This window comes from Catharus ustulatus, chromosome 1, assembly GCF_009819885.2.
Source record: "Catharus ustulatus isolate bCatUst1 chromosome 1, bCatUst1.pri.v2, whole genome shotgun sequence".
NCBI classification, from domain to species: domain Eukaryota; kingdom Metazoa; phylum Chordata; class Aves; order Passeriformes; family Turdidae; genus Catharus; species Catharus ustulatus.
Window position 1 is genome coordinate 55,114,222 of NC_046221.1, and position 25,672 is coordinate 55,139,893.

Below are 25,672 nucleotides of genomic sequence, written 5' to 3' on the forward strand. Positions count from 1 at the left end.
AGTCAAGGTTTAAATGAAGATCAGAAGATGATCCTCATTTACATCTATTATGCTTTTTTGCTATGCCTTTTAAACTTAAATATTACCAGAGGCTCTTCAAACCCAGCATCATGTATTAACTTGCTTGCTTGTCAACATGCACAAATATCCAAATTTTGTCTGGAAGTCCTAGAGTAAGTGTTAGCATTTCTTCCCATGAATGCACAGTTGTTGAAAACAAACCTTTAAAGCTTTTTATCAGCTTACATTTGTTCTTTGTAGTCAGTTGGCAAGACATTTACTACAGTAGTAACTTAACAGTACCTTTTATTGTTTGTAGCAGTTAATACTGTTTATCTTAGTCTTGTCTGCAGATTTTGTCTTGTTTTAGTCTTGCTCGAGAAGGTGACCTCATTCTGAAGGGACAAGATGTTCCGTAGGGAACTTTGAGGCGTAGATATTTCTGTAGCTTTCTAGCTTGACTCCCTAGGAGGCTGGAACTTACTGTAGATCAGTTTGGGAGGAAGCACCGGGACTGATGCAGCTGCATGGGCCCAGAGGCTCGGTGCAGCATTCACTGTGGGTGCTAGCTGCATTTCCCATGTCCTTGGTGGGCAGAACCACACGGAGAAGTAGATGGGGTTATCATGGGGGTGGGCAAGTATAGTTCAAGGCAGCAAATGAAGCTTGTGCGGTTGCTGTTGTGTTTCAGCAGTACTCCACATACGTTGCATCTCTAAGAGATGTCTGTCTGCTTATCTGGAAGATTTTAGTGTTCTGCTTGAAATCAACTGTAAGCAGTTTCTCTTGTCTTTTTTGAGCAGTGTGTGTTCTCACATAGAATTTGCACCTCAGGGGATTCAGAAATACGTGCATGAGAACCACAACTTACTTCAGCAGAAGACTTGGTTTAATACAAATAAAGAAAAACATATGACTTTTTTCATTGGAAGGCACAAATTGAAATATGCAATTGCAGTGTGTCAAGAAATCCCACATGCTAAAATGTTCACAGCATAGTTTAATGCCTTTAACTCTCGTTTCTCAAGTTAACTCATTTTGAAACAATTTTAAACAATTCAGTGCTGATGTAACTAGCAACTGATCCCATATTTTCGCAGCCACACATCTTCAATTTATTTTTATTATGCTATAAAATCCTGCTGCTTCATAGATGTTGCCAGAACAAACAACAATGAAGAATGTAGGGGTTTTTAGACCAGAACACAGGCTTATTTATCCATTGTCATCTACTTGTTTTCCCAAATATCTTGGTGTAGATCTTGAGGTGCCACATCCCTGCCAGACGTGCGTCACCAGATTCAAGGCTTGGTGAACCATGCCCATTGTTGGAGGTCTCTTGGCTGCTTGCTGCTGTGCTCTATGCAAACTTTTTACACCACTTGCAGCAACACAGTAATACAAACTTCACCATGGATGCCAGGAGAACCATTTTATATCTATGAGCCATTTCCCAGGGCCTGAACCTGACATGAATGGAGCTGTGTGACAGTCCTTCTCACACTCCAGAGCTCTGCCCAGTGGATGCACACAGGATTTTGCGATGAATATAGTAACTGTGCAGGTGTATGAAGCTGGAGGGTGGGAGGACTGCAGCCATGGACTTCTAGCCAGGGCCTGTGCTACCTGATAGACCCATCCTTGGGGGAAACAAACCACTAGAGTGCACAGAGGTGCTGGGAGTCTATTGCTCCTTGCATGATCTTGTTTGGGTATACATAGTACAGTGCAAGACAAACTTACTTTGGTGAGTATGTGGATTTCACACAACATGAACATCAGTGTTCTAAAACATAGGCATGGGCAATGCTTTCTCTTGGAGGACCTGGAATAAGAATAAGGATGGCAGAACTTCCATCCAGCATAACCAATATGCCACCAACTCTGCCTTTCCCTCACTCCTTAATTTCCTCCTCAGTGGTAGTCTCGTTCCTTTCCATAGCACTCAGTGGTATTTCCCTGTGCTGTACACCACTTGGATGTCTAAACTGCAGTTGGCATTTTGTCTTGAAGAGCCCCATTTTGCACTCTATAACATCCAGCTTCAGAAGCTCTGTTGTATGTAGAACATACATTCAGTGAGTCTAAAAATGGCAAGATAGGGCATTAACCCATCATTTTGCCCATCCTGATACTGATATATTTGTAGAGCCAAGCTCATCATCCTGCTCCTTTGGGCTCACATGGAAAAACTTCATGGGGGAACCTCAGAGTCCAGGCTGACTTCACATAGCACAGTCAGTATGGCTTAAGTTTCTCTAAGTACAGTTATGAAGTGGGGAAGGCGCTTCTGTGGTTTTCTGCACAAAATTTGTGAAATGTTGTGTCTAATATTTATAAAATATTCATTATCTTGGTGTATATATGTGTGCGGATGTTTGCATAGTGCCTGAAAGATATGAAGTTCCCTTATTCTTGGTTTTTCCTTGTTAACAGAGTGTAGAAGCAGCTCATTAAAGTTCACTGGTGATTGCACTTGCAATAGACCTGGCCTTTCAACCTTGAGCAATAGCTCAAAAGAGAAAGCCCCATGCAAGCTCTTAGTTACCCTTGTAGCAGGTTCTCCAGAGGGTGTAAGTGGGAAGAACAGCCCAACAGCAGCACCCCAGTTGCTGGGGAGAACATCTTGGGGAGCTTGTCTTTCCAGCCATCATTCTTAATAAATAACCTGCAAATGTCAAGGCAAAATCCTAGTGCACTAGTCACTGGCCATGTGTCAGGGACACGGGCTGAAATGTAGCTTGGAGAAGGGCTGAAGCCTGAGGGGAGCATCCTGGTACCACTGAGATTGGGAGTTACCCCAGGTGGCACCTGCTTTGCAGGGAGAGGAGAGCCCTCCAGTGCAGAGGCCACCACCCTCAGGGCACCACCAGGGATTAATGCCAGCACCTGACTCCCTTCCTTCACCATTTTGCCACTGATGGACCCAGTGGATCCTGGTTTCTCTCTCTGGTCAACTCATATTATTCCGAAGTCTTTTTGAGGGCAATTGCATCACAGGACCCCATTTGCTGTGTACTATATGTTCTGCAGTCTTTGATGTAACACCTTGCCTTTGTTCATGTAATGTTGTTCAGGGTGCTTATTTTCCTAAATTATACAAATCAGCCTGTGCAGGTCATCAGTCCCTCTTTGCTATTTAGAACTCCAGCAATGCTTGTGTCAACTGCAGGAATCCTCAGCAGTGATTTGAAGTCTTCTTAGAGGTCACTGACAAAACCATGTGAAGAAAACTGAGCTAAACTCTGGTTGTCTTTCAGTGCCTCAGTGGAAATACCCTCTCTCAAAATTCCCATCTATTATTCACCTTTGGAAATCAGCTTTTCCCCAAACTGTGGAAAATCAGAAGGTGACAATTCCTGTTTCTTTGAAATTTTGCTGATATTTACAGAAAATATCTGTATCAGCCACAGTTTTATCCTAAGACATTCAGAGGGCAAAGCTTAAATCTGGGCTAGTCCATCCTGTCCATGTCCAAATTTGTACCGGCGTCAGCAAGAGAAGAATTTAATCCCCCATCCAGTTCACATTGCAGCCAGTGGTAAAACTGATTTCAGCACATACTGGTCTGGCCTTAATCTCTGGAGGATTAATAAATATACATGCAGAATTAAATAATAGCAACAAAGAAGAAAAATAGAAATATTAGTAAATTATATTGGGGAGGGAAAAAAGCACCCTGGGGAATTAATAAGGTTGAATCCCTTGTTGTCAGAAATACTGTGACTTTGGTGAGGTCTTCATCCAGGAGCAAGTTGATTTGTATGTGGTTATTTATTCTTTCAGGCTAAGACATCAGCAATCAGGCCATCTGTCATGATGCCTCCATCCTTTGCAATTTAGGATGTGACTTTTGACATTGCAGGGCAGGTCTCCACTCCTAACTGGAGTTAGGAAGGGAAACCTAAAATTACATTTATTTGGAAAAGTTGTTTTTGTCAAGCAAATAGAAATAAGAAATCATCTGGGAAAGCTTTCCCTCAAGGCATATTCTTTTTCTCAACTAGGGTGTTAGTTTTGGTAATTTTTGCAATTACAGTTTCCATCTAAGTATTTTAAAGAGTTCTGTCATTGTTTTGGTCCCAGTGTGCCTAAAATTTGGAATTAATCTCAGCAACTGCATTATTGTAAACCACACTGTTTGGGCAAGAACTTACTAAAGCCACATGGGGTTGTTTTTCACAATGTTTTAAAATAAAGTACTTGGATATTTGCAAAAATCAATATCTTCTGCAGAAGAATTTCCAATGCCCAAATGTGGCTGTCATTAAGCTGAAACTGGACTTTTTAGGCATTATATGGGTTTGCAAATCTGTTCTCAAGGGAAAACATGTGCCAGCATGTAAGCACTGTTTGTATACTCCTAACTTGTTTCCTAGCTTTCCTTTTCATAGCTTCCCATGGCATATTGCAGCAGATTTGGTTTTCCTTTTGTGTAATATGAACTTTCCTCCCTCTTGAAAATCTTACTCATTGAGTTGAACACGCTCAACCCAGCAAAACTGAAAATTCTGCATCCCTTCTCTCTCTAGAGTTGAGGAACGTGGGTATATAAGAAATATTTCTATTCAGGTGATTGATTACATAAAATATGATGTCACTTTCTTATTCCAATCTCTGATATTTCATACCCTATTTTCTTTAGAGAAAGCATTGCATGACTCTCTTTCTAATAGGTTAGTCTTGATGAGGAATGTCCTGTCTGTTCTAGTACTTCTTTAAAAACTTAAATATCATTATTTTGGTCATTTGACAGCTAGTAAGGTGCACTTTACTGGTTTCCACTGCAGGTTATGTACATCCATTTGATAGCTGTAAGAGTATGCCTTGAAGCTGATATAAAAGACCTGCCCTTAGAGCTGATGTGCATATTTATGCTGGCATGGCAAGCATCTTCACTTAATTTCTGAGGGCCCATTTGATAAAGGTCCTCATAAAGGGGAAACAGTTTTTCCCCCAGGGAAGATGTTGGAGGTGCAGGGTATGGCCGGGGGATACAAGGGACAAAGGTTGGGATGGTGTGATTACTCATGCAGACCCAAATTGAACAAGATTTCCTATAAAGTTATTATTCCTGTTCACTTGAAAGGCTTTTTCCCCCACACTGATAAAAGTGTATTGGGTGTGGGCAGCACTGATAGTAGCACACCCAGCTGCATCTCCCTGGGCTTTCAGCAGCAGCTTTGTATCCCAGCCAAGCACCGGGCAAGGTAGTGTTTTAAGTACCTAGAAACAATCAAAAGTGAAATTACTGCTAACGAGTGAAGAGAGAGGAATATTTATAAATGCACTGTCAGATTAAACAAATATCCCTTGTGTACAAGTTTTGTGTTGTCAGTAATGGCTATAAAACATGCAAAAGTATATAAATTTATCATACGAGGGCATATATAGTTATAAGTGACATATGAAGCATGGAAATGGACTTGCATATCTCTGAAATTGCCTTTGTGAGTTATTATTTTGATGTGTCTATCAGAGCTGCAGGGAGACTTACACAGGCTAAGCAAAGATAGAAACAGAGGATGATTCGGGGATCAGTGATAATTTGATTTCAAAGCATTCTCTGGGGTTTTTCTCAAGTCTGGGGCAAATATGCATGACAGGCTTGGAACTTCAGTAATCAAGAGATTTTCTGGGGAAAAGATGAAAACAGATTTTACTTGTATCAGTGCAATTGCTGCAGGGACCACTTTGTTTAATCTGAGCTTGTATGGATTTGGGAAAATATTGTCGCTTAGCATTACAACTGTATGGATGCCCTGTGTCTTCCTACCATCACTTGGGGAAAATGCCATTTAGGAAATGCTTTGGCTTCATGCTATTACTTCAGGCTGCACAAGAAAAAAAGCGGCCAAGGAGCAAAGGGTTGCAGAGGGTGAACCAGTTTGCATCATCTAGAAATACACCTGTAAGTCCAAGTTTGAGGCAGAGAAAGGGAGGAACAAGCATGTTTGTAGACACACAGAAGATTTTAGTTGGCCAGGATGGTAAACCCTGCACTTTTCGTAAGCACTAAATTCAACAAGTTTGCATTTATTGGTATAGAGTGCCTCTTCTTTCCCGGGCTCTTTGATTGCTGCTGCCTTATACAGCACCTGACATTTGGGTCATTTCAGCAATATCCAAACTTCTGTTAGCCTGTCTGTTGAGGTAATGCTGCAACTGGTTCAAGATCAACATCACTTTGGTATTTAGGAATTGTGGCATATGGGCTAAAATCTATATTACATAGAATTTAAATGGTTTGTGGTGGCAATCCCATGATGCTGCCCTGCAGGATTCTGGGTTGCCCCCATGTCCCAGGAGTGGTGACTGGGGCACTAAGGGCCCAGGAGATCACTCTGGCTGGGGTAGGAGAACCCTGCACTCCCAGCACGTAGCCCTGCTCTCAGCACTGCCACAGACAGCACTCTTGGGACATGCCCTCTGTGTCAAAACTTTCCAGAGCGGCTATGTTTTCATTATATTAACATCATAGATAAAAGCAAAGCTTTTGTCTTTCAGGGATCAGCCCATGCCCTGAAGTTCAGTTCTGGATCTTGACTCTTCTACTGGTCAGGGACGTTCTCACCCTGAATGTTTTACTCTTGCTTCTTGGCTAAAATGTGTAAGTGTCCACATAAAACATGTATCATATGTATCCAAGCCCACCACTGACTCCTAAACCTGGATAGTGCTGGCTTTGCTACACATTGAAACAAAATTACAAACCAAATGTATTGTGCGTGGCATCAGAATCGGTCCTTTAGTGGGCAAATAGGTTGAATTCAATAGAGGTTATATCATAATAAATTCCATCCACTCAAGCATGCATATCCCACTTAAAACTCTGCAGAGCAAGGTGAGCACCTCATTGTCTGTGCTTTAGCTTCTGGCCAGAGTGGCATTCAGTGTGATATTATGTACAGATAATTATAGCATGTATCTGTTTATGACATAATTTCCATAAGCAAAGAAAATGCAGGAATGATGTTATTTATCAGATACAAGCGGGCCATTTTCTTTTCTTTTCAAATGTTCTAGTTGGAAAATTATTCTGCTCCTCTGCCTGAGTTCAGTATTACTGCTGCAGGGATTTACCTTGTTTTGTTTGATTTGGGTTTTATTGCTCAACATATATTGCTTATGACCCAGGTTCTCATTTGGTAAATATTGGTGTGATGAGCTTCATTTTGTGGGTATACTTAGATCCCTTATATCTCTGCACAAACAAAAATTTGTGCATGAGAGAGAGAGCTCCACTATGGTATTCTGACTGATACTCTGACAGGCACATACTGTTTATTTCTTATCAGAAGTAGCCCTTTTCCTTCCACTCTCCAGGTTGTAACCAACATCTCGTCTACAAATACAGTTTACTGGATGTAGGGTGTGATGAGGGGACCAGTGGCTTTGCATGTAGCTTAAGATATCTTTGGTAGAGAACCATCAAAGAGCTCTCTGCTCACTGTACATGGGTAAAACATAGGTCCTGGAGGACCAAGCCGAAGCCTTTGCAGAGCTTGGTATGTCTGGGTTTCCTTCAGCAACTTCACAAGCAGGGAAGCTCCTTCTCTTAACTATTTGCTTCTGCTTCCTTGCTGTCCTCTGAGCTGAGCACCATGGTGAACAAAATCAACAAGCTTTCCTGAGCTAAAAATATCCTCTGTCCAATTATTTATTTATTTATAGTCCTATATTATTTGTAGCTTTGATCAACTCTTTGGCATGGTTCCCTGAGAGGTCCCATGGGAGAGGGAGAAGTGCAAGAGTAACCATACCCTCTGACTGCTGCCTCAGCCTTGACCTAGTAAGCAGTGAAAAAGTCTGTCTTTCTCAAGACAGCTGACCCAAGTTCAGAGCTCCAACACTTGTCTGATCCCAAGAGAAGCACAGTCAAATGAGTGCAGTTTGTCTTAGGGGTTGTTTCAGCAAGCTGTGCTGTTTTGTTGTATGATCTGACTGGTGCCAAGCGGTACAGAGTCAATCAAGGGCACAGGTGGCCAGAAGGAAGCTACCAGAGAAAGCTCCTCCTTCCAGTCATCCTTTGGTTCAGGTGTAGAATAAGCACTGCAGCTTTTGCATTGGGCCTGTCTAGAGTATCAAGGCAGATCTTGGCTGGTAACCTCAGAGATGCAACAAGTGCATCAGGTCGTTTGTGGACCCTGAAGACCACAGCAGAATGACTTGTAAGTTTTTATTTCTGTGATCAGTCTAAACTACACCTGCTCCTTCACTATGGTGGAGTGCTTTCCAACTGTTCTAAAGATCAGATATGAGATGCTTAAACTGAGCATCCCAGCTGAGGTTTTGAACAGTCTGAGAATCTGTTATTACTGGTCTTTCCTTGGTTGTAGGATAACATTGCTTAAAATTAAAGATGCCCTCTGGGATGACTCCTTGACTTTTCCAGTCAGTTCAAAGACTCTTCATCCTTGTCCCCAAAAACAGCACATATCCCAGAGCAGACTAACCATATGACAGTATTTCTAACTTTCAGAATGTGATCATTCCGCAGAATAAAACCCTACCTATGACTCTGATAATTTGCAGTCCTTGTATTTGAAGCAAACAGCAAATACAGATTTGAAGTATGAACACAACACAATGGTTAAGTTTGAAACTGGAACAGAAACTGAAACAGAAAATCCCACTTAGAATTTCTAAAGCAAATGTTAAGAAATTCAGAAATTCAAAATATAAAAAAAAGAGTCAAGCAGCTTAGATGATGTACTCACAGCCCATCACAGTGTTCCCATTCACCAGCAGTTACCACTCTGATTCCAAACACTATAATGTTTATCTAGATGTATAATGGGAAATAACTGAGGAATGTGAGTGAACAGCATTGCTTTAAATGTGGTCCAGAGTATTTAATGCGTTATCACTGTAACTTCTAATGCTGATGATTGAACTGAGAAGTACCACATGTTCAGTGAATAGTTTTGATGATTGGTAAGGGTGTTTTTATTACTGTCATTACACTATTTTTCCTACTAATACTTTAGTTGTTCAGTAAATCTTCAACAGGTGTTGTCTTTTGTTACTAGCACTGAAACATATTTCCAGCTTTGTCAAGAGTCTTTGTTATTTGCTTTGCAGCACCCCAGTTTGTGATGGATGATTCTATGAATTGTGGCTCTACAAAAGTATTGTTTAATGTATTCATTTCTCCATGTTAAAAGAATACAATTCTTTCAATGTGTTATGGAAAGCTGTGCAGTCAGACTGGGGTTGCATTGCATAAATGATAACAGCCTCATTTTACTCCCACTGAAGAGCAAAGGAGAGTTGAAGGAGTGCCTCGAAGGGGTTATGAAGTTTTTTACCACATCCATATCACTCTCCATTGCTCTGTATTAGCATAACAGAGAGGTGTTCATTTGACCCCTATAGGGATAGCCCAGGGAATGACTGCATGAGTACAGAATTTTTGAGGGTTGTGTCTGGTGTTTTTCCTCAGAGCAATTTTGCATTTTGCTCATTCATTACAATCAGATACGACAGTGATAACTTTTTTCAGTTCCTCTAGATTTAATAAAGCAGAGTAATGTAATCTCATGAGGGAATTAATTTTTCCATCATGCTGTTATAAATATTTGGAATCTCAGTGGTGTTCTGTGTGACACCTTTTCTTTCCCCACCAGGCAGAGGTGGATTTGAGTGCCAAAGATGAATATGCCAGAAAATCTCCTGGATCTGTCATACTCCCAAAATGTTAGAGTGGCAAGAGATGTGTAAGCCTTGGAGGTTCAGTTAGACCTTAAACCCCGAATTTGTAGCTTAAGGGATCCTTCAGGAAGTCCCCCTTCCTTCCTCTGAGCTTACAAAGAGACCCAGTGCCCCTGAAAGTAATGTAAAATAGGTCCTCAGGGAAATCACCTTTGATGGTACCTGGTAGCATGCCAGTTTCAGTAGTGTTCAGTGGAACTGTATCAATGTCCTCTCTTCAGGAACTGAGTTATGTCTGTGATACAGAAAACTTCGTGCTACCTATGTACAAAAGCATCATATTGAAGCTTTTTTATAACAGAAAGTGGTGGAGGGTTATTCCAGCTCTAAATTCTGGTACTTCTCTGTCCCTGGGAAACACTGCATATTTCCTACACTATTGCCATTACAGTCATGACAGATAATGTTCTTGTTTCTTATGAAACTGATGCTTAACTTACTGGTGTTTTTAAAGATAAGTGAGCAACAAGTCTTTGCCCTGTAGTTATTCCTCCTTTCCTTCATGGAGCTTTCTCCTTTCCTTCACAGTTTGTCAAGGGACAAATAACAAGCTGACCCAACTGGGACATGTGGAAGACCATTTCACCAGCCTGCAGAGGATGTACAACAATTGTGAGGTGGTACTCAGCAACCTGGAGATTACATATGTGGAGCACAATCGTGACCTCTCTTTCCTGAAGGTTAGTGTTCATGGCCAATGAGGCCTTCTCTGCTACAACAAATCCTTAAAGTGCAAAGGATGAGCTGCTCATAAAATTCTGTGGTGATACAAAAACATAGCTAGTTAATGTCAGAGGAATTGCAGCCTACAGTTGAAGCATACCTGTAGGTTGCAGAATGCACTCAACCCCGCTATACAAATCAGGTACTTTAGAAATAGCTTTTCAAGCACTTGCCAGCCTGTGCTGGGTGCTATGCAGATGTGTTTCTTCTTATGTTTAATTAGAATTGCGTCCTTACCTGTTACTACACTTGTCAAAGGCCAAAACTCTTTGTGGTGCTGTTAAGCAAAACAAAGCACAAAGCAAGTGGCAAATTTTGAAGTGTGGAGGCCTTTTGCCTGCCCTCCAAACTGTGATCCCTTCCCCTGCCATGGTGGTGAGTGCCTCTCCAACCTGAAGTGCTCACACCCTCAGCAGGCAGGCAAGTCCTTTACAATAACTTCCCACAAGGATTCTTGAAGCGATCTTCAAGATAATCCCCTGTGATTGGCACATGGGCTACTCCCATCACAACATTTGTTTTGTGCACAAGTTCATGGGCAAATTAAGGCAAGCTGAGGAGGGCGTGAACAGGAGGATGGATGATGAAATGCAGCCATGGAATGGGGAGGAGCCATGGCTGACATGAAGACCTCCAGGTTCTCCACCAGCAAGTAACAAGCAAGATCAAAAAATCAAAAAATGGTTTGAACATATGGGTTAGAAATATTGCCATTCTTCTTTCCCAAACAGAACCTGATCACAGAACTCAGGGTTCCAAGGAATGTAAAAAGTCTCATGAAAATTTACTGGTAGTCTTCACAGAAAAAGAAAATATCTTAAGTAGTAGCCTGAAGGATTTTCACTTGTGGTGATTTTTGAAGGGGACAGAAAGCATACATTTCACAGTGCAAGACAGGAATTAACCCTGCAGGAATAGTACATCACTTGTCTTTTTGTCCTGCCAAGATATATACTATTTAAAAAGGAGAAGGTTGTCTAGTCCCTTTGATTAATAAGGGAAGGGACATAGAAGAGGCAATGTAAGAGCCTGAATCAGGTGGTAGTTGGGTGCTGTCAGTTGTTGAAGACCAGGAAAGTGTTTATGGGAAGTATCACAATTAGTTGCCATTCATGCATTCTTGTCCTTTCCTACTGCATCCCCTAGTCAGCTCCACTTACCCTTACTTGGGAACAGAATAGGGGTAAGCTGAACCTTTGGAAATGACCCCTGGTAGCTGCTGAAAGAGTGAGTTTATACATGCTTAACCACCAAGGTTTTTCACATAGTCCCTTTTTCTTCTTAGATTTATTTATTTTTAATGAGATTAAACGGTCTGTCATTCCTTAAAATTGAAAGATGGTGGATTGGAGAAGTGGAAGGAGGAAAGCAGTTACTGAAAAGTACTATAGATCAAGCACCTTGTTTCTTCTGTTGTTCTCTCAGACAATACAGGAGGTTGCAGGCTATGTGCTCATCGCACTTAACATGGTGGATGTCATTCCCCTTGAAAACCTCCAGATCATCCGAGGCAATGTGCTATATGACAACTCTTATGCCCTGGCAGTTTTATCCAACTACCACATGAATAAAACCCAGGGACTCCGACAGCTGCCAATGAAGCGACTTTCAGGTGAGACATGGGCAAGAGGTGGAGACACCTCTAAAGCCAACTTCAGCTGTCAGCTTATTGGTGTCAAGATTTATTGGAGATTGCCTCTCAGTCATATGCCATCAAACCCCACTTTAAAAGCAAGGATCTGAATGTAGTTTTCTAATCGTTTTCCTGCTAGCCAGTCTTCTGCAAAAGACAAAGAAAATTTATCAAGATTCATCTTTGTTCCCAAAACTGGCAAAGAAGCATCCATTTGTTATTCTGTATTATTTGATTCCAATTCATACACTTCAATATTTTCTGTTACATCCCTGTGGGATCTGGTAATACGTGTGTCTCACATGGTCTTTGCCTGTGCACATCAGCAGTCCTACTCTGCTGAGCGCTGTGGGCCCTTGAGGTGGCACCAGGCAGAAAACTACACATAGTGGTATCTTTGTGGCATCCAAGAAAGCTGATTCTCCAGAACCTGTCGGTCTGTTCCTGTTGTTAGTTACACCATCAGCATGCTGATGCGGTGCAAATTGTTCCTTTTGTCAGTATCATGTGACTGAGGTGGAGAAAGATGTCATTTATTTCTCTTTCTTTAGATCAGAGATATTTTGAGGATGCTCTGGGGCAAATTAGGGATGATTTGCTTCACTTAGTGACTTTGTTTCTGTAACAGAAATTCTCAATGGAGGTGTTAAAATCAGCAACAACCCCAAACTGTGCAACATGGACACTGTTCTTTGGAATGACATCATTGACACAAACAAGAAGCCTCCCACAGTGCTTGAATTTGCGAGCAACCTGTCTTCTTGTGAGTATTAACTTACCAAAAATGCTATGTGTCCTCCTCCATTTCAGAGAGTACAACAAACATCCCATCACTCATGCAGTGGGTTTCTTGTCCAACAATTTCTAATGACAGCCACCAAGCCCTGTTCTAAGAGAAGTGCTTTCATTTCTGCACCACTGGCCTAAGATAGAATTTTTGTATGATGGTTAGGTCCTTAGCTCAGCAAAGTTCTTGGGAATGTTCCTGTTGGTTTAAGACAGTACCCTGCATATGTGCTCAACTCAGAAAGACAGCTCAGAAAAAACATGCATTCATTCGCTTTCCAGCAATCTTTGTTTACAATGTAAGGCTCTGGTTTAGAAAAACCATATGAGGAGTTTCATGGAGTTCCTGGAAGCCTTTTTAGAGCTAAGGCCCAAGTTGAATGCTGTAAAATTCTCCTGTTTTGGGCTACACAGATTACCCTGGCTAAAGTAATAATAAACAGGTAGATAAATCTGACACTTCAGATCAACAGGGAGATGAGGGGATATTTAAGAGTTTGTACAGCGTATGCTTAGAGCAGACTCAAGCTAATCCTTCAGTCTTATGAGTTTCTTGTAAAATCCCCTGTCATTTCACAGAAAGGAGGGTTTATTTTCATTTCTGAGCATTTTATTTCTGGCACTATAAATTGGCAGGGAAACATATTTTCTTTATCTTCTTCCAGTTGCATAATTGCCTGAGAGCTAATAGCCAACTTCTGTGTTGACTTATTTTTCTACAGTGCCTTGGCATAATCAAGGAGTTGCAAACTCTACATGTCAGTACAGGAGTTTGGCTCTGAGCACCACAGAAATGTTAACCTTTAACTTTTTAACTTAAAAAAAAAAAGTTCTTTGGTCCCACACCAAATCAATCAATTCTTGGACAAGTATTGGCACTTGTTCAGCTATTTGTTGGCTGACAGGGGGAAGGAAAATCACATGTTAGTGGGAAGAAACACTCTAGTAGGAAATGCCTTTTAAATGTAGTGTATTCCACATTAATCTGCTAAGGCAGCCTTTTATGGCTTTAATAATGATCCCATACTCTAAAATAAGTTGTTTCTCTGAGATGTTGCTTATCATTAAGAGAAAGAAGAAGAAAGAATAGAGCAAGGAGGGAGGAAAGGGAAAGAACCCTGCACTGAATGCTCAAGGTCAGGCAAGGTGTCTGTCCATCCTGCCCACCTCTCCATCACTTGTCCATCTGCGGCATGGTCCTACATAAGTAGTATTTTTGACAGAGGATGGGAGGAGGGCACAAAGCAGACAAGTCAAATTACTGTGTGGACAGAGGAGCTGGCAGCAACCTGTGAATCCAGTTGAATTTGTTTTCTTTTTCGAACTGCCTTGTTCAGAAACACTGATTTACATGTGGCCTGTAGAGAGCAGCTGGCACATACCTGACTTCAAGCCAGTGGTGACTTGCCATTGCATGAAAACCCCAGCCGAAGGGCCAGCCGGGCAGTAGCTGAGATTCCTGTTCCTGGGAAAAATATGCCTCTTTCATAAGCTAGACTGGCAGGGTATTGTCGTCTCTTGCTCAAAGGTGTGGAGGTGGAGAACTGCACGTAGGAAAGCAGAGGTGAACAGAGGATAACAAATTCAGCTCTCAAATTTTTTGAGCATTGTTGTATAGGTGCTTCTTACCCTGGCTTATCAGGAAGGAAATCTCAAGTCATTGTTTTCTGTTGTTCATGGTACATTGATGTTTTCTTTGTTTACAGAATATTACACTCTCTCTTATATATTATACTCTCTGTGTTTTAGGTCCCAAATGCCACCAGAACTGCACAGAAGACCACTGCTGGGGCCCTGGTGAACAAAACTGCCAGACATGTAAGCCCGTAGATTACTTAAGAAATAGCTTGTGTGCTCTAACATACATACTACATTTCTGTCTACTGAAAAACTAGCCATAATTATGCAGGTAGGAGGCTTCCCTGATAGTAAGAAAGCAGCAGAAACATCCATTTACAAGTGTCTGAGATTTTGCAACAGTTTATTTTTCCTAAAGTAAAGGTTGAGGAAGAACACCATACCAATTTGTTTCAGTGTTTTGTTTTATTTTTTTTTCTTTAAAAAGTGGTGGAATACACTGGGTTTTGTTTTGGGAAAATTCAGTGGAAAAGCTGCTGGTCTAGACATAATGCAAATGGAAGCAACATCCTGCATTCAGTTTTCCATTGCAAATAGTCACCTGAACCTAAGTTTTTTGTCCGCAAATTTCAAACCAAATTCATATGACTTAGAGCTTGAGGAAAGAGAAGCACGTACTTTTCCTGTCTTCATTTAGTGTAAGCTTCAGTTTTTGTCAGTTGGCTCTGCAGTTTTGCTCTAGGGGTGGACAGTGGCTGTGCTTACAAAGCCCTTCCTGGGCTGGTTCCTGCAGCTGAGGCTGCACAGCTGTCCCAGGACCTTGTGAAACCTCAGGTCTCAGCCCTGCAAGCTTCCAGCATTTACAAACCCTCACTGGAATCAGGAGGTTGACGAGTGCATAAAACAAAATCTTTTGCAGGCTCTTGCTCATTTCTCCAGGCATTTTGAGAGTCTGGCCAAGTGAAAATGTATCCCACATTTCCATATGGGAGAAAGTATGGGGGGTATGTCTCTTTCTCCTGGAAATTGATGTGGGATACTCTATAGGAAGTAAAAATGTTTGATGTAATACATGTTTCCAGCAGGAAACTCTAGTCAATAGTTATCAAAGTGATGAGGCACTTTATTCCTCTGCTAATTCTTATGAAAAAATTGTATCAAAATGCTGTTCATGTAGAGCAATGTGCCATTTATTCCTCTGTTTCTAGTTGAGTGGAGGAGTTGCTATCAGAGAAGCTACTGTGGAAATAATCCGCTTCCTTGAAAATATACTACCTTGCTTACGTGTCTACAAGAAAATATAAAATAATACAGTTTGGATACAGAATTGTGTAATGGAAAAAGAATATATGATTTTTAAAATCACTGTTATATTCTCTGTAGCTGGGTATTTTTGGAAATAATTTGCTGTTAATTAACCATAGCTTTTGGACTTACAGGAATTCCTGATAATATTGTAACTCATTTGTGCCAACTGTGAAGTTTATAACAGTTAGCACAGTGCACAGCTGAAACACTGCTATATGAAGCAGAGTAGCCATCAGGTTCTTCTGGCACCTTATGCCAGGCTCCATGGATCTGTAATTTTTTTTTTACTTATTAGAGACCAAACAATCCTATTTTGGGTCTCTGGTGCAAAAACATGCTAGCCATTCATTTGTGGGGTTTTAAAAAATTGTTATGATTATCCTTTTCTCTGCTTTGATATTCAAATGGAGAAGCTTTCCCAATTCTCAACAAAAAGTTGCAGGCAATTTTTGCTTCCCTGCAAGAAGCTGGACCAGGGCCAGTTCTTCCTTTGGGTTGTTGCACTGGTGCAAACCCTGAGGGAGCTGTGTAATGAAGATAAGATTTGGCCAAAAATTTGAACATTAAAGAAAAATAATTCAATGTGCATATAAAATCTGCTTGCTGAGTGAGTCTCCCCTACCTCTGCAAATTTTGGAAATATTTTAGTGCATTAAAGGGACATTTTACAACACCACACCAACAATGTACAGTTTCCGGTTATAGTACAGAGTCCTGGCAATTCTGTCACATTGTTTTTCCCAAAGTTAGCACCAATAATCATAAATTTTCTCTGTGAAATAGAGGCAGATTCTACCCTATTGCCCACCTATAAGATGCAATGGCTCTGTCACAGAGTTTTACTTGGTCTAGGCATTGATGCAACAGGGTTGTTCTTTCTAAGCAGGACATATTTCCTGGCTAGGATCAGAGTTCTTAGCACCTCATAAGAGCCAAGATAATTACAGGCTGAACATGAGCCCTTCTACCACCACCCACACTCGCTCTCACCCCTCCCAAACTTTGGCCTTAAATGAGGACATAATGTCCCATGAGGAAAATCTAGCACAGAACCTGCACCAGACCCTTTCCCTGTATTTCTTGATCTTATTGCAGCAAGTACAGCTGATGTTTTTCATTTTTTTTCTTGTGTTTTCCAGTAACAAAAGTAATCTGTGCTCAGCAGTGCTCTGGTCGGTGCAGGGGAAAGGTGCCCAGCGACTGCTGCCACAACCAGTGTGCTGCAGGATGCACTGGCCCTCGGGAGAGTGACTGCCTGGTAATGATGCTTCATCACCACCATAAAGGCTTCAATCCCTGACACTGCAAGCAGGGTTTTCAGCTGCATGTCCTCTAGCCTTCTTCAGCCCCAGAAGGCCTCCTGAGAGATGCTGACCTGGAGGGTGCTCCAGGGCTTCCTTGCAAGGGTGGTTGTTGGGAGGGAAGATGACATGAACTTCACAACACCCTTAGCTGGTCTTTACTGACTCTGCCTGTGGACCTTCCTAGTGTGTTCCAAACGAGTGACAGTGGTGCAGAGCATCTAAGTGTTTGCTGTAGGCAACTTCCCCACATGAGCAGGTCCACTGGCCCACAGTTGCCCCCACGGTGCAGCAGTTTTCCACGCCAGCACAGCTTTGCCTTGTACTACTTTAGCACTAGTCAGTAATAATCTTGGTTTGCTAAAGCAAGAGCTTGTACGGGAAATAAGAAGTGATGATGGATCTTCATTTTTTTTGCATTTCGCCGAACTTCACATATGAAATCCAGGTTTCCCTTTCTGCTTTTGGCTTGCCACAAAAGCACTGTGTTTGGGGGACCCTGTGGCAGTGAAGAGAGAAGAAACAAATGGGGCTTCTTTAGGGAATAAAGGTCCCATTGCTTTTCCACCAGAGTTTCAGGGGTTTGGTGCATGCTGTGGTTTTAACTCTTCCCCATGTTTGCACTGCACTTCATTCAGAATTAAGTGACAACTCAGTAATCACCATAGAAATCGTCCAACCTGGATTTTATTGCTGTTACCCCTGTTCCTGATTCCTGTTTAAGATGGCTATGATCCCCTTACTGGCTCACAAAGAAGAGTTACTGTCTCTCGTCTGGAAAGCCAGGGGAGAAGAAAGAGAAAAAGAGAGTCATGATTAATTTAACGCAGATTTAGATTGGAAGAACCAACTTGCCCTTCATAAATGCCTGCTAAATTGTTCATTACCTGCAGCCAACTATAATGACTTGAGTTTAATATTTAGCCAGAAAGTCAGTAATTGGCAGGAAAGGACTTGATTTGATTTAGGTTATTAAAAACTGGCCAAGAAAAGTACACTTTGTCTTGATCTGGTTGCTGCTTGTAGGGAAAATTTTTCTGTCTAAGGCATGCAGATTTGCTCTTGTTCCCACGTGAATCCCAGCAGCTCTCCACCAGAGTGCCAAGGTTTCTTGTTCAGAAAAAGAAAAGCTCATGGTTTCTTTTTAAGAAAATACTATACTCCATTGCCCCGCCTGAAGCAACCTTTCAACTTCAAAGCCTGAGGGACCATCCTCTTGGATGGTAGCTGCTTGGGGTTTCCATTAGAGCTAAGCAGGAGGCAGATGAGGCCATCAGAGTGTTTTGAAGACCTGATGTAAAATCACTGTCACTTTTTAAGGAGAAGGCAGTTTAACGGGTGCCCTTGTTCAATGACAGGCATGCCGCAAGTTTCGGGATGATGCTACGTGCAAGGATACGTGTCCCCCATTGGTCCTGTATAACCCCACCACCTACCAGATGGATGTGAACCCTGAAGGAAAATACAGCTTCGGAGCCACTTGTGTGAAGGAATGTCCACGTAAGTTCATTTCAGGTTGCAGCCTCAGAGGAGGTGGGGATTTGGAGAAAAGGGGGAAGGATCCCATGTCATCCCTGTGTGTTGTGGTCAGGTAAAAGAGCGCTTGTTCTCTTTAGCTTCTGTGGGAACTGAGAACAGGTGACAAAGTGAGCCTCTTCAAACAGTCTATATCCATCACCTTGCCTGATTTTTAATCTTTGCATTTTGACTTCTAAAAATTTTTCTCTTGGTGAAGAGAAAGGCATCTTCTAAAAACCGTTTAAATGATAGCTATGTGAGATCAGTGCTGTGGATTACCAAAGTATTGTCGACTCTTAACTGGTTCTTAATTAGGACTGTTAAAAAGTAATTTATTTTAACACTCTGTCTCAAGGCCTGTGATCATTGTTTTCTCTACAGACACTTGCTTTTCCTTTCTTGCAGTTCCATTTCTGCATTTTTTTATCTTTCAATACATAAATTTTGTTTTATCCTTCTGTTTTATCCTTCTCCTTCCTTTAAAATGGTGATAGTATTGTATGTTCATCTACCTTCAGATCTACCTTCAGATTATGTTTGTGATGTTCATAGTTAATGCCTGCACTTTCCTAAGTATACCTAAAGCTCAAACCCCCTTTTTCTTACAAATCTTGAAGTGCTTGTCTGGCCCTCAAAGCATCCCTCTTATAATTCAATCACCTTTGTATCCTTTTTTTTTCCCAGACAACTATGTGGTTACAGACCACGGCTCCTGCGTTCGCTCGTGCAACGCTGATACTTATGAAGTGGAAGAAAATGGTGTTCGGAAGTGTAAAAAGTGTGATGGGCTATGCAGCAAAGGTATAAAAAGCATGGAATAAACCAGTAAGGCTTTGAGATGAAAGAGAACTTACTAGGAAAAGTGCAGGGAGTTCTGATCTTAGTTAAGTGCAAATTCAATATAAATCAGATCCAGTGATAGTTAGGAGATCCAACAAGTGGTTTGATCAGGAAGCATGGCTGTGGAGCATGCCCTCCAGATGGGATACACCACAAGTACAGCTGATAAACTGTGTGTTGTGTGCATGTATATCTTGCACGTCAACCTTCTCCTCCATTTGTCCTTGCCAGTGTCTCATCAAGAAGAAAGGAAATGGGACAAAGAGAGAAGGGAATGTGCCAAAGCCTATGTGCAGAGATGCTCAAACCAGAGCTGCACAGCTGGGCAAGCAGGAAGCAGTTATCCTAGCACTTTCTGAAAGGCAAAAATAGGCAAAAGATCCATGAAACTCAGAGTGGTAGGTTTGACCATAGGGGCAATTCTTTCTGAGCTTGTGCACCTCCATGTTTCTACCTGCCATGTGACTGGGCTTCACTTTTGTCCCCATTAAGTTTTGTGTCTCTCCTTTAACAGTGTGCAATGGCATTGGAATAGGTGAACTTAAAGGGATTCTCTCCATAAATGCCACAAATATCGACTCCTTCAAAAACTGTACCAAGATCAATGGGGATGTCAGCATTCTTCCAGTTGCATTTCTAGGGTGAGTTATTGACCAGCCACTAAGCCCTGAAAGAAAAGGGCTAGGGAAAACCCAGACTAAGCTGTTCTTTTCCCAATTTCTCATTCTGTTTGTTTCAGTGATGCCTTTACGAAGACCCTACCTTTGGATCCCAAGAAGTTGGATGTCTTCAAAACAGTCAAAGAAATATCAGGTTGGCAGTGAATTTAAGCTGACGGGATTTTTGGCTGATACTACTAAGAACACAAATGGGGATGAAGGAAATTTTTTAAGCACATGAAGAGAAGTGCATGCAAAGTGTTTCATGTCTCTGAGCTTAACAAGGGTCATTCAACTGAGGTGGTCAGCAGCACCTTGCCAGCATTACGCCCACATAACCCATACTTGATCTTCCATCCAAGGTGTGTGGTTTGGCCAGAACATCCCTTCTGCTGAGCTGTCAGCCCTAAAGAAGAGTAAAAGCAGTGGAGATCCTCAGCCACCCAAGAAGCATGTGGTGATGCAGAGGCGTGCCACTCTAGCTAAAAAAAGCCAAGTGTGTTTCTATTTCTGGAAAACCTTTCAGCAACTCCTTAGGGAAGCGTGCTCAATGGGTTGCGTCATCCTTATGGAGACACCCTCTCCAGCCTGAAGGGCTATTCCTTGGGGTGAATGTGTCTCTATGAGCACAAATCAGCCAGCGAAGCACTCAGCCACCGTCTTGCACCAAGTATCAATTAAAAGTAATTGTGTTCAGCCCATTATGAAATGAAGGCAACATCGGGGCTGGGTCTAGAGACATGGCTCCAGTTCTCCTTTTCTTTCTCTCTCACCTGTGTGGTTCCCTTCAGGGTAGCAATGACTAACTGCAGAGCTTCATACAGCAGCCTGCAATTTTCCAAATTCTCCCTTTCCTCCCAAACACCTCAGCTGAGTGGGGAATTCTGCTTGCCTCAGAAAATCCACTACAAGTAGCTATTCTGCTCTGTTCCTGCTTTTCAGTTTTCCTCTTCCCTGAGATTGGATGAAAAATGGGACACAGGCCCATTTCTCCCACAGATCCAGAGTTTGCAGCCTATCAGCCAGGGTATCTACTGGCAAGAGCCATCATTGCTGCTGATTCGGTGTGGCAGGATATGCAGCTCATCAACATGCTCTCTTATGCTCCTAAGTCCTCATGGTGGGCTAAGAAGTAAACTGTTTATAAAACAGGGTTTAAAAATATCTCCTTGCTCCCTAAAATGTCATGTTTGACTTTGAGATCCTTCAGATAAGCATAGGGAAAGTACAAGTGCCTTCTCCTGGTGCAGGATTTGCTATAGGAGAAGATTCTGCTGCCAGTACTAACAGTGAATTTATTTCCATTATGATCATTTTTTAATCTTCTTTTACTCTTTCAGGATTTTTGTTGATTCAAGCCTGGCCTGAGAATGCTACTGATCTCTATGCTTTCGAAAATCTGGAGATTATACGAGGCAGAACAAAGCAGCAGTAAGTAAATCATGTGCCAACAGCCACTCTAAGAGAAATCCTGTTTTGAGCTGCTCTTGTCTGAGCACACCAAATTTGCAAGCAGTGTGACACTCGGGTGTCTCAAAACTGATGCAAAACGGGGCAAACCCTGCATAGAGTAGAGTACCATCTCTGTAGCATAGATAATGTGCCCTGGGTGTAAAGACCCTCAGCTCTGTGCCATGTATGGAGGGCTGCTCTGAGCCTACTTTCAGGACCAAGGTCTCCCTCACCATCCTGGACACAAAGTGCTCTTTACAGTCTGGGGTAAGTCACAATGTGATCAGAAGCAATGTGGGACTTGAGGTAGCTGGGCAGTCAAAGATGGAGGCTGCCAAGCAGTGCAGACACCAGCAATGCTTCCGGTGCCCTCCTAAGCTTGCCCCAAGAGGAAGAATGACTTGGTGGACAAGCACAAAATAACAGCTGTTTTACCTTCAACCATTGTTCCACATCATTTACTTGTCAGACTGTGTGTGTCCTTACAGGTTTAACTTAAAAAGCCGTTGCAAAACCAGATGTGAGTATTGCAGTTGTTACATAATAGGCATGTCATGTACAAGGCATTAAGTTTAGAAGGCTGAGCAGAATCTTGCTTGAAGAAAACACAGTTCACAGCAGGACGCATTTGACAACTGAAAGAAAAGCAGGCTGAGTAAATCCTGCTTACTAATTACCTTTCTTGAATGTTTTTTTCTATTTGTCCATATCCATTTTAGTGGCCAGTATTCCCTTGCTGTTGTTAACTTGAAAATACAGTCCCTAGGGCTGCGGTCCCTCAAGGAAATAAGTGATGGAGATGTTGCCATTATGAGGAACAAGAACCTCTGCTATGCTGACACCATGGACTGGTACAGCCTGTTTGCAACTGAGAGCCAGAAAACGAAGATTTTACAGAACAGAGATAAAAATGAATGTGGTAAGTGAATGTTGTGAGGGAAGAGTGGGATGTTTTTTCCTTCCCACCAAAATGTGGACTTTGTGGTGTCTGGCAAATCAGGAGCGTCTTCACTACTATGAACATAGGGAAGCCACGTCAGTTGAAAGACACAAAAGCTAACTCCTAACACCGCCTTTTTTGACAAGATCAAAGCTCTTGTTCAACCATACTGCTATTAACTGCAGCGGTCCTTGGGCAAAAATCTAATTATTTCTTTCTGCAGAGTATGAATTTTTTGTATTTTAGAAATTTGTCATAGAAGTACAGTAGAACAGTTTGGGTGAGAAGGGACATTTAAAGGTCATGTAGGCCAACCCCCTTGCTGTGGGTAGTGATGTCTTTGACTAGACCAGGTTGCTCAGGGCCCCAGCCAATCTGGCCTTGAATTTTGAGAGATTAGGCATCCACCACTTCGCTATGCAACTCATGCCAGTATCTCACTACCCATTGTAACTACATCTTTATTGTATCTATGAATCTATCTACTCTTTCAGTTTAAAAGCATTTCTCCTTGTTCTGTCAGTACACACCCTGTTAGAAAGTTGTTATAAGCACCCTTCAAGTACAAAAAAGCCCCAGTGTTTCTCCAGAGCTGTCTCTTCCCCAGAGTGGACATCCCCAGCTCCCTCAGACTAACTTAACTGTATTATACATCTGTTAAGCTGTCACAGAGGAGATCATTCTTATTTTGAATGGCCAGAATTCACTCAATTTCAGAGTTTGGGGTTTAGAGGAGCATGGTTACTCCTCTTCCACTCTACCAGAGCCATTCATACCTGTTTTTGAACAGCTTGGATAACCAGTTGGTCAGATGGAGTGAGAATGGAGAGTTTGACCCCTCTCTTGCCTTGACATTCATATCTTTTCTTGTCCCTCTTTCTCTCTCAGCTGCTGCCAAGCATGTTTGTGACCCACTGTGCTCAGATGTAGGTTGCTGGGGCCCAGGGCCCTTCCACTGCTTCTCCTGCAGGTTTTTTGATCGTCAGAAGGAATGTGTGAAACAGTGCAACATCTTGCAAGGGTAAGGTGTCTCAGGGGTGCTTCAGCTTTTGGTGATAGTATGGGGGTTTTGGTTTTTAAAATTAGTTGTAGCTAGAAAGAAAGCAAGAAACTGGGTCTCTGGTTGCATAGGATTTTCCCAACTTTGCAGAGATGTTGTGTCAACACAGTACTTAGCTAAGGTACCTCACCTTCCCCATTCAGTATTGCTCAGGAATTTGCTCCTGACATGGTGATTGCTAAGAAAACCCACAAGGAGACTATCTGGAGGCCCAAGGAGGCTAAGCCTTGGGCTTCCTTCCTGTAAGAAAGAAAGGTGTTTAAAGCCCAAGCCCAAGCTGTGACTGTCATGTCAAGTACACCGGGTGAGAGCCAAAGCCATTTAGAGTCTCTGGGAACTCAGTCATCTCCAGAGCCAGGGCTTCACTGCTTAGTAGACTTCTTTCCTCTTATATTTGTTCAGACAAGCAGCTCACCCTTGCAGTTTGCAAAGTTGCAGTCAAAGGGGAATCAACTTTCATCCAAAAATCACTGAGAGCAGCTATTTCAGGCAAAATTATTGCCTTAGCCTCACTCAGGACATGGAAAAAATATTGCTGCCTTGTGTGTCAATTCAACAGGTGATGTAGGTGGAAAAGGCATGTCTAGCAGCAAAATTACAAAGCCTGACTTTTAAAGCTCCTGAGTATTAAGCAAGTACTTGTCAGGGTGCTAATGCCTCTGATGTTTGTATTTCTCTAGTGGCTTGCAGTTTAGCAGCTGTCTTTTTTTTAAAGTGAATTCCCTCTAGCAGCTCTTATAACCTGAAGGGCAGATCAGGGATTTTTTTTGTGTCAAATGATGGGTAGATTTAGTTTAATTAATAACACCATTACTTGAAGTGGAACAACTTTATTGCTATTAAAACCATCTGTTCCCAACTTTCATATTTTAATGATTCATTGTGTGTTGTAGAGAGGACATGAATTTAATTATCAGTGCCTTGCTGTTTAACTTTCCTAATTATTATTTGTAGCCTTGGAATCACTTGAAATGTTTTTGCTGATCTCTTTGCATCACTACCATTTTAAAGCCTCTAGAAATGGTTGTGAGTATTCTGTGACATTAGCTTAAAAGGGAAAGTAAACTAATTTGTAGTGTTCAATCTGGAATGCCATGTGTTGCACTGTCAAACAAATTGCCCTTACTCTTACATCCGCCTGGTTGCACTGAGCAAATGCTACTGGTGTGGCCAAGAGGGTCCCTCTTCCCGTCTCAGTACCATCATCTCAAGCTAATGTGGAAAATTCTAGAAAAGAAGACCACCATTTATCACTTGCTATTATTTCTGATGTTTAATTATTTCTCTTTTTTTGTTTTTGTTTTGCAGGGAGCCAAGAGAATTTGAAAAGGACTCCAAGTGCCTCCCCTGCCACCCTGAGTGCCTGGTGCAAAACTCCACCATGTACAATGCAACCTGCACTGGACCTGTAAGAGCAGATTCATTTTAGCAAACCTGAGCCTCAGATCATGTATTAATATGTGTTTCCCATGTTCAGATAATCCTGAGGTCTCATTTTAACCCTATTTGAGGTGAAGCAGAGAATGAGGGTGGTTAGAAGTCAAGATCTTGGGGCAAGGGAACAGGACAGGAAACCTCAGGGTGCTAGTTTTATTTTCTGACATGTAATCCATAGTCACAGACATTGTAGAGTCTTTAATATTTTTTGCATTTTTACAGAAAAAAAATACCTACTTTGGCAAATATGGCAAACATTTGAGTAACATGTAACCACTCAACTTCCAAGTTGGTGTCAACACATTAATTAGATCAAAGTTAGATCTTAATTGCAAAAGTCCAACTCTCTCTCTTTTTCCTTTTTTCGAGAACAAATCTCTTTCTTTCATCGCAGCTCCACCTCTGTGTTATTTAACCCAACTCTTTAAACACCTCTTGCCACTGCCAGCAGCCTCTGAGCATTTGACCCTTAGCCGTTGTTGTGGTTTAGGAATGGTACTCCCCAACTTGGTACTCCCACTGAGACTCTCCAAACCACAAGCCATTCACTCCCTTCCTCCCCCCTTTCCCCTGTGGCAGGCTGGAAAGGAGAATTGGAGGCATAAGAGGAGAAAACCATAGGTTGAGATAAGAACATTTTACTGGAAACAGCAATGAGATAAGAAAGGGAACAGTAACAGCAACAAGATTAATAACAGTGTACAAGAAAGGTGAAAGATTTAC

General features: G+C 41.9%; 1 protein-coding gene across 2 annotated transcripts in view; it reads left to right on the forward strand.

Moving 5' to 3' along the window:
* EGFR (epidermal growth factor receptor) overlaps positions 1 to 25,672 on the forward strand; it is a 166,131-nt gene that overhangs the window by 106,703 nt on the left and 33,756 nt on the right. For both annotated transcript variants that reach the window (XM_033065553.1, XM_033065562.1), the window contains exons 2-14: positions 10,243 to 10,394; positions 11,863 to 12,049; positions 12,699 to 12,833; positions 14,606 to 14,674; positions 16,882 to 17,000; positions 18,402 to 18,543; positions 19,246 to 19,362; positions 19,916 to 20,042; positions 20,141 to 20,214; positions 21,401 to 21,491; positions 22,232 to 22,431; positions 23,341 to 23,473; positions 24,821 to 24,920. In XM_033065553.1, coding sequence (XP_032921444.1) covers positions 10,243 to 10,394; positions 11,863 to 12,049; positions 12,699 to 12,833; positions 14,606 to 14,674; positions 16,882 to 17,000; positions 18,402 to 18,543; positions 19,246 to 19,362; positions 19,916 to 20,042; positions 20,141 to 20,214; positions 21,401 to 21,491; positions 22,232 to 22,431; positions 23,341 to 23,473; positions 24,821 to 24,920 — 1,646 coding nt within the window. The remainder of the gene's footprint in view (positions 1 to 10,242; positions 10,395 to 11,862; positions 12,050 to 12,698; positions 12,834 to 14,605; positions 14,675 to 16,881; positions 17,001 to 18,401; positions 18,544 to 19,245; positions 19,363 to 19,915; positions 20,043 to 20,140; positions 20,215 to 21,400; positions 21,492 to 22,231; positions 22,432 to 23,340; positions 23,474 to 24,820; positions 24,921 to 25,672) is intronic.